The sequence below is a fragment of the Microtus pennsylvanicus genome, chromosome 11, assembly GCF_037038515.1.
Source record: "Microtus pennsylvanicus isolate mMicPen1 chromosome 11, mMicPen1.hap1, whole genome shotgun sequence".
In the NCBI taxonomy this organism is placed as follows: Eukaryota; Metazoa; Chordata; class Mammalia; order Rodentia; family Cricetidae; genus Microtus; species Microtus pennsylvanicus.
In genome coordinates this window covers 49,731,922-49,749,571 of record NC_134589.1, presented here as the reverse complement: position 1 = coordinate 49,749,571, position 17,650 = coordinate 49,731,922, and the positions used below count along the sequence as shown (strand labels likewise).

Here is a 17,650-nt window from a genome sequence, read left to right as displayed (position 1 = left end):
TGGTTTACCACTTCTGCACAGTGAAAGGAAACCCTGGAATACAAGGTCTACATTACTGCTGGGATCGGTGGACATTAGGACACCCTCAAGCTGAGTGTCAGATTCATGCTGCTTTCATTGATACGTATAAGAAAAGCATCTCATCAGGAAAAATATAGGGATTCTAATGAATATGCCTTCTGGGGAGGGAAGACCTCAGGACAAGGTATTTGTCATGGGTGGGAAGATGGTGCCTGCAGGAGTTGGATGAGGTTTCTCTCAGAGAGAAAGCATGATGAGCAAGAGGACCAGTAATTGTGGGTCATTTGAACCTTGTGAAGGGTGAAGAGGATTTGAATCAGAGAAGGTGGGTGGTCCTTACCGAGCTCATACCTCAATTGCATAGTTAGGCACACAGAGGCAAACAGAGAAATGTGGTCAGATTCAGCAGTTAGATCTCACTGGTGACCTGGATCCTGATGACCTGAAACCACCTAAGAGTGCTTCTGGTGCTCAGAACATGTGTGCTCATGCAATCCACAGGGAAGCTGGAGAGAGGGCTGTGTCTGGATACTCACAGAACCATACTTGGGGCCGCCAGCGTGTGTCCCTGTTGTCCACAAGCGTTCAGCTGAAGCCTTTTCACATGGTGGCAGAACTTAATGCAGAAAGTGACCACCATGAGTTCCACATCTGTCTGGACCACCAGGTGGTTAATGCTTTTCTGGAACACTGGGTGTAGCATATCCACTGGGGCATGCACCCTTGTTCCCTGAAAAATGTACATTACATCTGTTGGAAGGTCCCCATCCTGAGTCTCATACAGACAATGGAGTAAAACCAGAGTATCTGGTTGATGGTGTTGGGTTTCCTTTAGGATGTACCGTTGTAGGTACAACCCTGTCTTCTGAAGCAAACTGCAGGCAAAGATATTCTGCATTTCTCTTATTCCTCTTTTACCTGAAAGACCAAATAGGAAGCGCACAGTGGGTGCCTCAAACAGGTCATGTCTTCCATAGACTTCCTTTAGTGCTTCCACAGTTCTGTAGACACTCATATAACCATGTCTTGGCACATTATTCTCCAATACGTAGGACATTGCTGCAAAGAACTCCTGGAGATACAAGTGGGCAAAGCTGTAACTCAGAGATACAGGATGCTTTTGAAGGATACCAATCTTCAGGAAAGTGGCAACATCATCATCAGCCAATCCTTGCATCTGAAAATCTCTCTCACTGAACAGGGTTCTTCTTTGGCAGATTCCCTCAGCAGCCAGTGAGCAGAGTGCTCTGAGCTGGTTCCCTAGGGCATGACCTGAGAGAGCCTGGGAAAGGTATTTCAGGTAGAGCTCTGTGGTGGTCTGTGAGGTCAGTGAGGGGTCTTCTCCCCGATCCATCTGCTGCTTCAGGCAGGTGCAGACCAGCCAGGACACCCAGGGCACCTCACATAGTGTTGAGAGGACCGGGTTTGATTGAACCAAGTTAAAAGCTGCCATTGCTTCTCTTTCCTCTCTGAAATATTTGTAGATGTATTCCTTCCGTCCAGACTTAGAGAAGCCCAGGACTTCCACCCAACGTGGCTGCCCCAAGGAAGGAATGAACTTCTTCAGATCTGTGGTTCGAGCTGTGAGCAGCAAGGAAGCCTGAGGCAGGACAGATTTCCCCAGCAAACTGCCCAGCAGTGTGTGCACAGGTTGTGTCTGGCTCCAGTGCAGGCAGAACTTGGGATTCTTATCTTCCAAAACCCATGCTGGCTCATCTATGCCATCCAGGATGAAGAGCAGCTTCTCAGGGTGAGACAGGATCTCCCTGATGGGAGCTGCAGGCACAGTCTGGTCTTTTGCTATGAGCTCAGCCAGACTCAGCTGCTTGCATTGGGCCAGCTCTCTGCAGCTGAAGTAGAAGACATGCTGGAAGCGATCTCTGTAGAGCTGACCTTCCTCCCATGCTCTCCTCACCTGCCTGGCCAGTGTTGACTTCCCAATCCCAAAAGCCCCCTCTAATACAACAAGTTGTGGCTTTTTCTGGATTTCTTGACTTGGGCAAAATAAGTTTTGGATCTCAATCAGATGTCCTCTTTCCTCTTCTTTATATTTATGCCAGCTTTTCCAAAGCAGGGTTTCCCAGCCTCTTGGGCAAGGTTTTTGTAGAAGTAGTAGCTGCGTGAAATTTTGCAGCATATCATTTGTTTTCCGGATCTGTGTGGGGTAAAGGTTTTCTCTTCTTTTGCTCTGATGTATTTCTGAAATGTTTCCTAAATAAGGGAGAGAAAGATGGATCATAAATGAATACATTAGAGTTGTTTATTCTTTAATCCATTCTTTCCTTCTTTTCTTTCTTCCACCCTTCAACAACTATATGAATTTAGGCATCTCTCTAAATTGTACAACATACCGGATATAGATCCTGGTGCCAAGAATGTGAGCTTTAGAGCAGAAGAATATAGTTCAAATCTTCCCTTGAGTAATAACAATAATAATGCTGTATGATGTTAATTCATACTTCAGATATTTATTGATATCTTACTCTGTGCCAGACCTGCTCTTGGGGCTGAGTATAAAGGGTGAGTTCACAGACACAACTCTGTCCTCATTCTGTCTATCGGATGATCCAGTGGCTCTAATGAGCACCGCTTTCCCATCTGTAATTTGGGGGTTGTAGTCTCTCCTGTAGGAGGCCATGGAGTACTGGGGAGATTACACACAGTGGAGCTAATGTCTGTTTCTGATATTATCCCATTGGCCCCCACCATTTGAGTACTGACAACATCATTCTGTAAGTCCTGAGATTTTTGGGTCTGTTGGGATGGTTTTAGGATGCCATAGAGTATATATGCTTCGGGACATCAACTTGGTCCCCTGTCTCTAGGCCTGGCAACTCCGGGCATATTTTTCTTTGCATTCCAGATATTGGTAACAACAAGACTTGTCTGTGACTACTGTTTGGATGTCTTTAGTTCCCACTGAAATTTATGGTGAAACTAGTGTTGAAATTCAGTTGCCAGTATTACACGGACAAGGGTCTAGTGTAAGTGTTTGGAGTCATGGCGGTAGGCCCCTTAATAGTTGACCAATACTTTTCTTCTAAGAATAGGCAGGGGCTCCTTTTCTGTCCTGCAGGCACCTGATTGCCTGCATACTTTTTCCTTAACCAGGGCACTCAGTCTCTACTCTTGGACTTCTAGACTCCAGAGTGTAGTTAGACATACAAGTTCTATAGAAAAAAAATTCTTTAATTCATCACTCAGAAGACAGAGGCAGGAGAATCAGGAGCACAGGGCCACCATTTTTATATGGTGAGTTTGGAAGCATTCAGGCCTGCAATCAATCAGTCAATCAATTACACAAACAAATAAACAACAAGAATAACAAAAGTTACCCAGTCTCTGTTTTCCGTCCTGGCAATGGAAAACAAACACATTTGCTCTTGATGTAACCTGCTCCACCATTTGTACAGCACACTTTGCAGATTTCCCCCATCTTGTCCTACCCTCCGTCCTCCAACCAGTGCATCTTGGGAGTCCTCTCTCCAGTTTTGGGCCTGACCACAAATCTCTTATCTGCATCTTCTTTGTAAAGAACTCGAGACAAGACAGACAGGAGAATGATCCATGGATCAGAATCCAAGTTTATCCCTCAGCAATTACAGGTTTTTCAAAGTACAAGCAGCTTCCCTTCCTTCCTTGGCCAAGGTGCTGCTGAAAATATGGTGGGAGCACAGACTGCAGCATCAGCTCACACAATTTGTCCTTGAGAGACTGGCTTCTGGGACCACCTTGCCTCTGAAACCAGGATCTATAGATCTGATCTCATTGTCTTCTGTAGAAAGCCTTCTACCATCTCCTGAGTGCAGCAGGCTGCCCACTCATGTCTGTGGCCAAGGTCTACCTGCCTCAGGCCATGTCTTCCTGAAGTGCCTTGAGAGGACTCAGCTCTTTCTAGGCCATGCTCTCCAAGGCCTTCCAGCTGGGATGTATCTGTTACCATGCACACATCTAAATTCTCTTTGGTTCTTTAAAAAGTTGTACTTTAAGACCATCTGGTGCTGCAAGTTAACGTGGTTGAAAAAAAAAACTTATGAACTAGATATATATCCCAAGAATTCCTGTATATGTTGCACTTGCATTGTGGCCCCTCTTATTCAGGCTCAAAACGCTGACTCAAGGGATCCAAATAGTAAGAGGAATAGCTAGACTTGCTCCACTGACAAGCTCTGGGCATGAATGAGAGCCTCTGCCTCACTGAATATGGAAGAGCAACTGAGTAAGATTCCAGACCTCAATTTAGGGTGGTCACAAACACACACAGTGCAAACCCCCACATAAGTATGCCCCAATACACATACAAACACACACATACACACACACACACACACACACACACACAACTGCGCACATTAAAATACACATAAAAAAGAAAAAGCCAACAAAAAATCCACAGGAAATGAATGGAAATGGGAAATATCTTACTTAGTGAGGTAACCATGCTCAGAAATACAAATGACACATTTTCTCTGTCATATGTGGATTATATGTCATATGATATATGTTTTGTATATGACCTATATGTTTAGATATGAGTGTTTAATTTGTTATCTTTAAAGTATTTTAATAAATTTTGAGAATTTCCTATGTCCATACCATATTTATATTACTTCACCCTTCTTAGTCTCCTTTCTAGCTCCTCTTGTGTCTCCTCCTTCCCTCTCAAATTCACATTTTTTAAAAATTATTGTTGCATACCTTCATAATACATACATACATTCAGGCACACACACATTCTGCTCAGTCTACTTCATGTTGCTTTTGTGTATATAATGCTGACCACTTGGGATTGGATAACCTACAAGGGACTCATCTCTGGAGAAGACTATGTCTCCCTCTGTCAATAGCCATCAGTTGCCTGTAGCTTTTCATCTAGAAGTGGGGCCATGTCAGACTTATTTGGAGTGTCTCTCAAAGTCAGGAAAAGTATGATGAGCCTGGGAGATGGATAGGGTAAAAGATCTTAAGGGGTGCAGAGAGAATAGGATCCTTTTGATGTGAAAATGTTTGAGGCTTAAGTGGTTCAAGGTTTAAGTGAGGATAGGAATTGGTGACAAAGGAGAGGAGTGGGTGGGGATGGACAAACCAAAGCTAACAATGTATGGAAGATCATATGGCAACTCGTCACTTTGTAAACTAATCAAAAAGATAGGTAAACAAAGCATGGCTCATCAAGTTAAGGCAGGACTGAGCTCCTTCCCTTGAGTCAAGGCTGGGCAAAGTAATTCAGCATGGGGAACAGGTCACCAAAAGGCAGCTAAGCACCAGGGACAGGTTCTGATCTCACTGCTGGGGACCTTACAAAGAGACCAAGCTACACAACTGTCACACACATGCAGAGGGCCTAGGTTGGTCCCATGATGTGCCATGCTTTGTTCAAGCCCATGGGAGGCCTGCCCCTCTCTAAATGGAGAGGGAGGAGAAGTGGATGGAGAAGAGGGTAGAGGTGAACTGGTGTGGGGGAGAGTTAGGGAGTGGGAACATGTGGAGAAGAGGAAGGGAAAATTGTGATTGTGATCTATGTCTATAACAAATTAAAAAGTTATTAAATAAAGTTTAAAAATAAGATTATAGATATATAGCTTAAATAAATGCAGGCTAGTGAGCAATGAGTGCACAGTGCTTTCCTCAGAAGACTGACCTATCAAAGGCAAACCCTAATGCCAAACATGGAGGACCTCTCTCAGTGTTACTGGTCAGGGAGGATGCAGAGACTCTGAAACAATGAAAGCCTGTTGCTGTTGCTCTTAGTAGTCAACCAGAACTCAAATTAAGTTCCTATTCCTGAAGACACAACAAAATTTTGTTACAGGACTTAGAAATTCCAAGTTGGAACAGACATGAAACTTCTTCCATCTTGAGTAACTTTCATAGTACTAGCAGGTGCCATGAAGACAATGAAGTAGAAAACCATGAATGATAGTATCTCGTGGTGATTCTGAATGCTACAATACTAACCCACCAGGGGAGATATGCTTGCAGATGCAACAATGACATGAAGGTTATAGGATAACCATCTGCCTTCTGATTAGATTGAATAATTTCTGCTTAAATTGAACTCTACAGGAAGGAATTGGTACCATGATCTAAATCCCATGGTTCAGGATGTTACATCCCCTAGGGAAAGATCTATTGGAATTTTGCTAAAGGGACATATTGTTAAACTGCCTTCTGAAATTTTTGCTTAGAGCCATAGATTTATGTTTCTCTAAATTGTAGGTGTTTGGTTTTGTGCAGGTCCCTGGAAAAAATAGGGTTACTTTAGGATCCCTTTGGTTGCAAGAAGCAGGGGATCCAGTTTCTGGTGAACTGATTACCATTGTTACGCAAAAGACCTTTAAAATTGTTAATACAATTTACACCTAAAGCTAGTACATTTCAGAATACCAAAACCTCTTATCTGTAGCTCCCCTAAGGAAACAATCCAAAGCAATCCTTAGTCATATGGCATCTTGGTTTTCCAATTTTTTTCCAACAAAATTTCCAACCAAATTTTGCAGAGGCTGTGAACCCTTCAGGAAGAACTCAGATAAGATTCAAACACTTTAGACAGAAGGCAGCCATTACAAAAGGTGACAGTCAGGAAATGTAGTTCCTAATACTTGTTGTAGTAGGGGCGGCGAGGCTACGTCCCCGGCACCCAGCTGCCCACATGGCTAGCTCTAGCTTATGCCCTGAAATAACTACATGAGAACTGTAGTCTTTTAAACACCGCTTGGCCTATTATATCTAGCCTTTTCTCTGCTAACTCTTGCACCTGGACTAGCCCATTTCTAATAATCTATGTAGCCTAAGAGCTGGCTTACCAGGAATGATCTTAACCTGCATCTGCCTGGAGTGGGAGAATCTTGGCGACTCTCTAGAGAGCAGAGCTGTCGAGTCTGAGCTCACTTCCTCTTCCTCCCAGCATTCTGTTCTGTTTACTCCACCCACCTATGTTTTAACCTATGAGGGCCAAGCAGTTTCTTTATTGCTTAACCAATGAAATCAACATATTGATATATGACACTCCCACATCAAATACTAATACTCAGATGCTAATACTCAGAAATTCAAGGCAGCTGCAATGTTCTGCAGGATTTTCCTCTACACTTCTCCTTGTCCAGAGAAGCTTCTCTCTGCAGGGGGCAGTAATTAATGTAGGGACCCACTGTTAAAATGCTGGGTAAGTGTCTGTTGAGTACTTGGCTCTAAGTGGGATATCTAAATGGAGTCACCAAGGCTCTTGGAACATTGCAAAGGAAGAGACAGAAAGAATGAATGAGCTGGAGGACAGGAAGAGGTGCTGTGTTTTTCTGAAAGGAATGCCTCTTCACAAAATGGTGCTTGCATAACTGCGTGTCTACACATAGAAGAATGCAAATAGAACCATATCTATTCCCAGGCACAAAGTGAAAGTCCAAGTAGATCAAAGACCTCAACATAAATCTACCTACACTGGACCTGATAGAAGAGAAGGCAGAAAGTAGCCTTGAATGCATTAGCAATGGAGACCACTTTCTAAATATAGTCCCAGTAGCACAGACACTGAGAACAACAATTAAGAAATGGAAGCTCCTGAAACTGAGAAGCTTCTGTAAGGCAAAGGACACAGTCAATAATACAACACGGCTGCCCACAGAATGGGAAAAGAGCTTCACCAACCACACAGCTGACAGAGGACTGATCTCCAAAATACATAAAGAACTCAAGAAACCAGACATCAAAATACCAAATAATCCAATTAAAAATGTGGTAAAGAGCTAAACAGAGAATCCTCAACAGAAGTATCTAAAATAGCTGAAAGACACTTAAGGAAATGCTCAACACCTTTAATTATCAGGAAAATGCAAATCAAAAGGATTCTGAAATACCATCTTAGAACTGTCAGAATGGCTAAGATCAAAATCACTGATGACAGCTAATGTTGGAGGGGATGTGGAGAAGGAGAACAGTCCTCTACTGCTCATGGGAATGCAAACTTTCACAAACACTCTGGAAATCATTTTGGTGGTTTCTCAGAAAATTGAGAAACTACCTTCCTCAAGATCCAGCAATACCATCCTCGGGCATACACCCAAAAGATGCTCAATCATACCACAAGATTTGCTTAACCATGTTCATAGCAGCCTTATTCATAATCGCCAGAACTTGGAAACAATCTAGATGCCCCTTAGCTGAAGAATGGAGAGGGAAAAGGTGGTACATTTACACAAAATGAAAATGCACATAAATAAAAATGACATCATGAAATTTGTAGGCAAATTGATGGAACTAGAAAAAAAAATCATCCTGAGTGAGCTAACCCAGATCCAGAAAGACAAACACGGTATAATGTCAGTCTTAAATGCAGAGCAGAGGATAACCAGGCTACAATACACAACCCCAGAGAAGCTAGGTAACAAAGAGGACCCCAAGAGGGACACTCGTGGAGGGCTCCAGAAAGGGAAAATGGTTGAGATCTCCTGGGTAAACTGAAAGGGGGGATAGAAGTGAGTGGATGGGATGGGGAACACGAGGGATTGAGATGGAAGAATGGGGGGAAGAATAGAGAAGGAGAGCAATGGAAGAAATATCTTGGTATTGGGAACCAATACGGGTTTGGGGAGAAACCTGATGCTAGGGAAATTCCTAGGAATCCACAAGGATGACCCCAGGTAAGACTCCTAGCAACAGAGGAGACGGTGCCCGAACTGGCCTTCCCCTGTAATCAGATTAGTGTATACTCTGTCATCATAGAACCTACATCTGGTAACTTATGGAAGCAGATGCAGTGATCTACAACTGAACTCCTGGACTTTAGTTGAAGAGGCAGAGGAGGGGTCATATGAGCAAGGGAGGTTAAGATCATGATGGAGAAAACCACAGAGGCAACCGACCAGAGTTGGTGTGAACTCAGGAGTTCTGCACTGCTAGCCGTTGAATCTGGATAGGACCAAACTAGACCCTCTAATGTGCGTGACAGCTATGTGGCTTGATGTGTTTGAGGAGCTCCTTGCAGTGGGACCAGGACTTATACTGGGTATATGAAGTGGCTTTTTGGAACCCATTCCTGAGGAAGGGGTACCTTACTCAGCCTTGATATGGGGGGCTTGGTCCTGCCTCAACTTGGTATGCCAGACTTTGTTGACTCCCCAAGGGAGGTTTTACCCACTCTGAGGATTGGATGTGGGGTGGGATGGGGGAGGTGGAGGAGGCAGGAGAAGGGGAGGGAAGGGAAACTGGTATTGAAATGTAAAATGAAAAAAAATGTTTTCAAATGAAAAAAATATCTAAATTTCACAACTGAGAAAAAAGATGTGTTTTTCTGGACATTACATGGCTGTTGTACTGTGAACTCACTACAGCTGTAACTGCTTGTGCATGACTTGCACTAGACCAATGGAACAAAGTCAGCCATTCTTCTATCAGGCATCACTAATTGGATTCAGAGGCTTTAAAAAAATGAAAACAAAAACCAAATGAATCAACAATGACAGCAACAAAATAAAAAACAGAGAGGACATAAAAAATGGGAGCCAATGATTGAGTAGAGGGGATTTGGAAGTGAAGATTATCGAGCTACAGTGTATAAAAATATGAAGATTTGAAACAAATAAATAAAAGTTATTCTAGATCTACGCTCCCAGACTCCTCCCCCTCAACTCTGTTCACTCCACACCTCTTCCCTGGGATACTAATCTCCTCCTAGACCCACTCCCACCCATGGAACCCACCTGATCATCACGAACATTTTAACTTATGCTGGTGGAGTGGAGACAGATATTCTACCTGCACTCTCTGGAGCACCTCCCAATCCTGATGGGTCTTCAGTTGCTTCCCAGGGATCATGAACTCCTCCTGGTTTATTCCCCTTCCTTTAGGACTCACTAGCCACAGACTCTTCTCCACCAGGAATCCTTTAGCCCAAGCATGCGGTACCGAGACACAGGTAAGCTACATGCATTTCTGTGTGCTCCCTGGGACAGCCACCCCAATAATGCTCATCAACCCATGACTGCTAACACCACATCCATCCTTCAGGCTCATCTTGGCCCACACATCTTGTGCTTAGATCCAGCCTGGTGAGCCTGCCTGACCCTTTGCTGATTGTGCCTTTCCCAATCCCCAGACCTGGTACTAGTCCAGGCTTATGAGGTCCACCTGCACACTTCCTAAACTCCAAGTTGAGGAAGGGTGGCAAATCCTGTAGGTAATACCAACCTTCTGTGTCCATATTAGAAACAGAAGCAATAAAAGAAGCCCATATGGTGAGTAGTCATTGCAATAGCAAGGTGAAAGGTCAAGACAGTATTTGTTTTCACTCAATTCAATGGTCCCACAGATGTGTTCTCCAGTGAGAATTACTTAGATGAATCCTAGGATCAAGAATTTAGTTGAACAATCATAAACTGCAAAGAATCAATGAGTTTAAAGAAGTCAGAAACAACTAGATCAATAAACTTAAAGAGAATGAACCCAAAGAGAATAAATACCTGAGTGTTGTGCAAGAAAACACAAAGTTAAATGAAACAAAGATAATTAGGGATTTGAAACTGAATTCAGGTAGAAATATTGAAGACAACACAAGGTGAAAAGTAAATGAAATTGAAAACCTTGATATCCCAATTAGAAAATTCACAGAAAAGTCTTACAAGTAGAATGGATCAAATAGAAGACAGAATACAAGAGGAATTAAATCACATAAGCAAAGGATATTTAAAAATTTCAACAAAGAAAGAAAAATAAGCAAAAAAACTGGATGACCTTGTAGGACGTTTGGCTTACTTCGAAAAGACCAAATCTTCTATTTATAGGCATAGATGAAGGAGAAGACTCCTAGGTTAATGCACAGACAAGATCTTAAAAAGATGATGGAAGAAAACTTCCCCAAAATTAGAAAAGAAAAGCCTGTACAGACACAAGAAGCACAGATATTACATATAGAAAGGATCTGGAAAAAAGTTTCCCATGACGTATTATTGTTAGAACACTAAATATTCAGAGCAAAGAGAGGGTATTGGAAGCTATAACAACAACAACAACAAAAAACTCTAGTCAAATATAAAGGCAAACATATCAGAATAACAGCTGATTGTTCTATGGGAACTCTAAAAGCCAGAATATCCTAGAGCAATGCACTCCATATTTTAAAAGTGGTGGATGTCAGCTTTGTCTTACTGTTCCCCATCAAACCATCTGTCATAGTTGAAGTAGAAAGAAAAACTTTCCACAGTACAAACAGGTTAAAATAATTCACGTTCGCCAATCCAGTCCTGCAGAGAATACTGGAATCAATACTTCTACTGAAGAGAATAATAATCATAATTAAGAGACAGTAGAAGGAAAATATTATTACTGAAACACACAATGTGAATAAGAGGACCAAAAACAGATTTATTAGATCAACATACATAGCTTTCAATAGTAACTTCAACAGACTTACTGACATTTATTCTCTCATAAAAGGCCAGCTTGATGGACTAAGAAAGGAAACCTGTCTTTCTGTTGTGTCTAATTACTTATCTTGGCTTTAAAGATAGGCAGCACCTTAAAAAGAAAGGATGGAAACAGTATGCCTAGCAAATGGACCAGGAATCAAGCAGGTGCTGCTCTCCTACCTGACAAAATAGACTTCAAACTAAAATGAATTAAGAGAGATAAATAAGGACACTTTATTATAATATAAGAAACAACTAGCCAAGAAGACATTACAATCCTAAAAATGTACGCAACGAAGTCTGGTGGTTCTAGTTTTGTAAAAAGTGTGGTGCTAGAAGGAAAGCACAGACTGACAATAACCTATCAACAACAGGTGATTGCATACTCCATTTTCTCTACCACACAGCTCATCTGGAAGAAAAGTGACAGAGAAACATCATAATCAAATGACACTGTACATAAAATGGACTAGACAAATATCTACAGATTATTCCACCAAAACAACAAAGAATATACTTTCTACTCAGCAGCCCAAGGAAGTTTCTCTAAAACAAACCCACATCCTGAGATTTTTTTTTTAAATTATAACACTCTTTGGCTAATGGCTCAGGCATATTCATAGTTAGCTCTTTACATCTTAAATTTATCAGTTTCTATTCATCTATGTATAGCCATGAGGGTGTGGCTTAATGATAATGTTCTGGCATCTTTCTCCTTCAGCAGCTAGATGGCATCTCTTTGTCTCTGCCTACTCTTTCCATATATCTCTGTTCAGATTTCATGCCTGGCTGTACTTTGTTAAACCATTGGCCAAAACATCATTATTTATCAACCAATAAAAGCAGCACATATACAGAAGGCCATCCCACATCATCTCCTGTTTTCTGTCTATTTAAAAAGAAACATTTTGACTCTGATGTAGTGAAATTACATATACAAAATGGTTATTAAGCAAGAATTATTGTTATAATGTCTAGTCCATTTACATATCTATCATCTATCCTATTCTATCTTTGTGAGTCCTAAACTTTTATATCTAATTTATCTTTTATTATGACTAAGGAAAACTACAATTATAACTAGCTAGTCTTCAACTCCAAAGATCCCAGAAGGATATAATATTGTGTAAATAAATAGGGAACATGGTGGAAGGAGAAGAAGAAAAAGAGAAGGAGACGGAGGAGGAGGTGAACAAGAAGGAGGAGGAGGAGGAGGTGAAGAAGGAGAAGAAGAGGAGGAGGAGGAGAAAGAAGAAAAGGAAGGAAGGAAGAACAGAAGGATTTAAGAACCAGAAAACTAGGAAGTCTTCTGTAAGATTGTGTCTAAAGATTTGGCAGGGAAGTTGAACCCCACGAACTCAACACTATGGCTGCTTAAAGAAGATATGACCAATGACAACAGTTGACATGCCATTGTGGATGAGGTATCCCATGGGGCCCCGTCCGTGGATGAAAGCTGTGGTCACTTAATGACTGCTGAGAGGAGCATTAGTTTTCCCTAGGGATGACCTCTTAATGGTTATCCAGTATTAAGTTGTCTCGAGAAGCCCTATATCATATACATACAAGCAACACTACATGAACTCAGAAGTTGTGTTTAAATATTTATTTGAATATTTACACATACGTGTGTGTGTGTGTGTGTGTGTGTGACTGTAACAATTAAAGCAAAAGAGGCCATGAATTTGAGAGGGAGCAGGTGGGGCCATCAAAAAAAGTTCTGAAAATGGGAAAAAGCAGAACCTGGGTTTCCTAAGCCATCGCCCTGCCTGCCAGGGTCCTCTAATCCATGGGCTGTTCAGGCACAGCAACTCTTTAGGCCTCATGGCTTCACACTTGCTAATATCATTCCTAAGGTTGCTGCGTTGCATGGATGTTATTGCATTTATATGTGTCTGTAGATGCTTCAAGCTTTTATTTTTCTTCTTCCTTTTCCATTTTGAATGGGAAGTGATGGGACTGATTAAGCCTGGACCATATTGTAGCGCCCTAGATTCTACAAGTGTAAGGAATGCTTTCGTTAGAGTTTAGCTCAGGTTTCAAGGTGGCATCTCCTAGCACAGGGAAGCAATATTTCTCAAAGTTAGGCTCTTAGCATCCAGAGCTGTACTTTTCTGACATTGGTGTGACTGTCCCCATTGCCCTGATGTCAGAGTGAGGGAGAGAGGGGTGTTAAGTGTGAATCGTGACATTGAAGACTGAATACAGTTTTTCAACTGTGAGCCTTCACTTCTCTAAGCCTTGCTCTTCTTATGGCCAAGGTGGGACATTAGCAGCCTCCCTCTCAAGAGTGTCGTAAGATTTAAGTGCAAGTGAGATACACGTGAAGCCCTGGGTACTAGGACTGACATGAGGTGGGTGCCCAACAAACATCTGATGACCCCCTGGTCACCTGGGAAAGTCAGTGATGTGGAATCCTGTGGTAATGGATTCTCCTGTCTGTCAGTTCTCTGCCCAGAAAGCCAGTTGTGTTTTTGTGCCTGAGACCACAATGTTCTTAATTCCAAGAGCCTCATGGGAGCAGTGCTGGGCCCAACAGTGGGACTCTAGGAATAGGATCTCTAAGCTGCTCTTGAGGGTTCATCAGGTCCTGGGTGCTATGCTGGCACTTGGCCCAGGGGATTGAGTCTTTGCTCATGTCTTTGTGCCACCTTAAGAAGCTCATTTCATGTGAGCAGAGTATTTAGATGTTTCACCAGTGGCCACCTCATCCCAGGAGTTTCTAAATTACTGTGCCATGGGTTAGAAGGAGGTTCCCAGTTCTGAGACACACTCTCTGAATTTGAAGATTGGGTGACTCTTGACCCGGAAACTCATGGTCTGAGGTGTGCCTGGATAAGCTTAGTGAAAGTTTGATTGGGGCTCTCCTAGGGAGAAACAACAGTGAAGAATCAATTTCTTCCCCAGTTTCCACTGTGCTTCAGACACAAATTCTGAACTCTTAGAATGATCCTGTGAGATGGGGCAATGGCTAACATCATCAATACCATAGGATGTAGAATCACCCAGCTGACAAGTCCCGGGTAACACTTGTGAGCAATAGGTTAGGCTAACCGAGGTGCCACCTTTATTGTAGGTGGCAACAGTCCAAGGGCTGGAGTCCTGGACTGAATAAAAAGGAGAAACTGAGCTGAGCACCAACAATCATCTCTGCTTCCCGACTAAACACAATGTGAGCAGCTGTTTCTGTCTCTTGCAACTATGGCTTTCCTGCTAAAACGTACTGAATTCTCGATCTGTGAGCCAAATAAACCCTTTCTTTTTAAAATTGCTTTTATCAGACGTTTTGTTCCAACTAATACCTCTGAGGTACTAAACTTTAATAAGATCTCACTATGTAGCTCAAGTCATCTTGAGCTCAGGTTCCTCCTGTCTCAGTTTCCCCAGTTCTGGGATTACAAGAATATGTTTGTGCATAGTTAATAATATTACTTTTAAGTCATACGATTTTTGTTAGTTTTTTTTTCCTAAAACTTCTAGGTGGAAACAGCGTACATAAGGCAGAGAGACTCTGGTGAATGTCCTAAGACTGAGGTCCAGATTTCAAATAATAGCTGACAGTTACTAAGTGGCATCCTAAGGTGGGTGGACATCTTTACCCTCAGGCACAGTTTCATAGCCAACAAAACTTGAGCACAGAAGTTTGAGATGCAGTGGAATTGCTTTAAATGGAATAACTGGGCAGCTGGGAACAGCGAGGGAAAGGGCAAGAGAGAGAAAAATGCTGGTGGAAGAATAAGAGGGACCCTTGTGGAAACAGTGTAGCTTCTGCTACAATACCATCAATGGAGTCTTCCCAAAGTCCACATGCAGTGGGCTTGTGCGGAGCATGAAGATGTGAGATCTGGATTTGTTATAGAGGTGGCAATGGAGCCAACCATGAGCAGTGTGAAGGCTCAGATGGTGATGACAGATGGATAGAGTGACTTGTTCCATGTCATCCAGGAAGTGAAATATGGGCGACTACTGAGGGTAATGGAGTTTGACTCTGTGGTCAACATTTGCAAAGCTTAATGTGGGGTTGGGTAAGAATGGAATTTGAAAGGAAAAACAAGGGTTAGGTGTGGGTAGGACTTTCACAGAGCAGCAACACAATGAAGGAGGAAGTCATTTCTCAGGCTCCACATCTGTTTCTATGTACTGTAAGCTTGGACAAGTTAACCTCTCTCTCTCTAGGTCCTGTGCACTGGAGAGAGGTGGCTACTTTGATGCCTGAGAAGGGTAAGAAGTGAGGGTCTGGCCTGTGTAAGTGAGACTGAAATAAGGGGGTCAGTAGAAGAACCTGGCTGAAGCTGAGGCAGGAGCATACCCCTTTTCACAGGCTCCATCTCAAAGGAAGAGACCTGCTTGGAGCTTCAAGACCTTCGTGACCTGTGGGATTTCAGTGCCTACTCAGGTTCTGAGCTGAATTCTGGGTGTCAACTGGATAGGCTCACTGCTGATCCACAGGGTTCCAGTTTCCTCATCTGTCAATGCAACTTCAGCACTGACGATCCCAGAGGGGTCATTTCTAACCTATGACTCTTAGAATTCTACCATTGCTCCTCTGCCCTTCCATTTAAGTCCTTCACCCAACATTCCCATAGAGTTGGAATCTCATCTGTGAAGAGAAATGATTGACGTGGACTTGAAGTCCCATCCACAGCCGTCAGTTCAGCTTACGTTTGCGTTTGAATCCAGATTCATCAGGACTAACAAGTTTCCTTTTTGACAGTTCAGAGTGTCTCCAAGATTCATGGCTTAAGCTCTGTGCTTCCACGAAGTGAGGCAGGTTAGGGGACCCAAAGTTAGCAAAGCTTGTGGGGTAAACAACCGAGGAAGAATGTCCTGTGGGAAGGAGAAAAGTAGTTGTGTGTTTGTCAGAGCAGCAGAGGTACGGGCCAGAGGAGCAAGGCTTGGTCCTACCAAATTACCCTCCACCCTTCCCCATAGTCTCATGGGGGAGAACTACCCTCTCACAAGTGATACTGAGAAATGGCTCTGCAGTAGAATCATAAAGTTCACACACCTGCCCCGAGTCTCTTTTCCTCTCTGGGCCTCAGCTTCCTCATGTGGGGCTCTGAGATTTGTTCCACTGGGTTGCAAATTATAACAATAAGGTTGCAAATTGTAACAGTAAGCAGTAATTACATGGGCTTGTCCTTACAATTATTGAACATTTATTGAATATCAGACTGTTTAATATTCAATGTGGATTATTACTTTACTCCCACAGCCCAAGGAGACAGATGTTTGCTCTTCCACTTCCCAGGTGAAGACCTGGAGGCAGAGGGCTATAAAGTGACTTGCTCATTGAAGTAGAGCCAGGACTGGAGTCTGCATCTGCCCAGATCCAAGGTCTGGCTTTGTAACATCAGTGTCACCAAGCACCCCTTTTGGGAGTTGGCTTGAATAGTGTGTTCACCCGTCTCAGTGCCCCTCTGAATGCCGGCCTCTCCCCACTATAGCTCCTGAGTGCTCCTTCCCAGGGACTGCAAGCACCACCTTGGGGCATGAGAAAGCAAGTGTACAAGCGGGTATGGCTTTAGGTTTCATTTAACGCTTTTATAAGCCTTCTAATACCAGCCTATCCTGGACCTACTCTTGACAGGAGGTTAGCCTGCCCATGAAAACTCTGGCAGGGGTGCTCAGTGGTGATGAAGGGGTCATAGCAGTGGTGGCCTGGGGTCTTTGGTGTACTTACTTAGCATTAAGTCCTCTGATAGAGAAAAGGGCCCCTGAGGATGGATGCCCATCTGTTGGCCCTTATGCTGATGTCCCACTGTGATACGTGGGATACGTGCTGACTGTGGCACAAGTACTCCTGTTTGGGGAGATCTCTCACGTTCCATGAGGCGGTGCAGCTCCCACTGGTCCTGCTCCATGTCTCCCTTCTGTTGTTGCTCCAATGAGGAGACCTGTGGATTCTTGTCTCTGCCGGACATTTCGGCTCTGGAAAAGGGTATTTGATTAGAACTGATGTAGGAAAGCAGGAAATAGGAGAAAGAGCACAGAAACCTCTCCAGGGACAGATGGTCCTCTGATCAGAGCAACTGAAGGACTCCAGTCCCTCCTGGGGATGGAGCCTGTGGCCAGGTGCAGGGACTTGGGTTTTATGGGGGAAGAAAAGGAACCCTGGGAGGGAAGTTTATCAATGGATGTGTTCTCCTCAGTTTCCTGAATGATGCCAGCAAACGTTCTTACTGTGTTGGCTTTCTGGTCAGGTAGGCACGCAAGCTAGGGGTTTCACA

At 43.2% G+C, this 17,650-nt stretch overlaps 1 protein-coding gene across 1 annotated transcript in view; it reads right to left on the bottom strand.

The window, feature by feature from the left end:
* LOC142831592 (NACHT, LRR and PYD domains-containing protein 1a-like) overlaps positions 1–17,344 on the bottom strand; it is a 41,161-nt gene extending 23,817 nt beyond the window's left edge. The window contains exons 1-2 of the mRNA XM_075941805.1: positions 17,245–17,344; positions 558–2,232 (exon numbers count right to left, since the gene is read on the bottom strand). Of these exons, the coding sequence (XP_075797920.1) occupies positions 558–2,232; positions 17,245–17,344 (1,775 nt within the window). The remainder of the gene's footprint in view (positions 1–557; positions 2,233–17,244) is intronic.
* Positions 17,345–17,650: the final 306 nt, after the last annotated feature.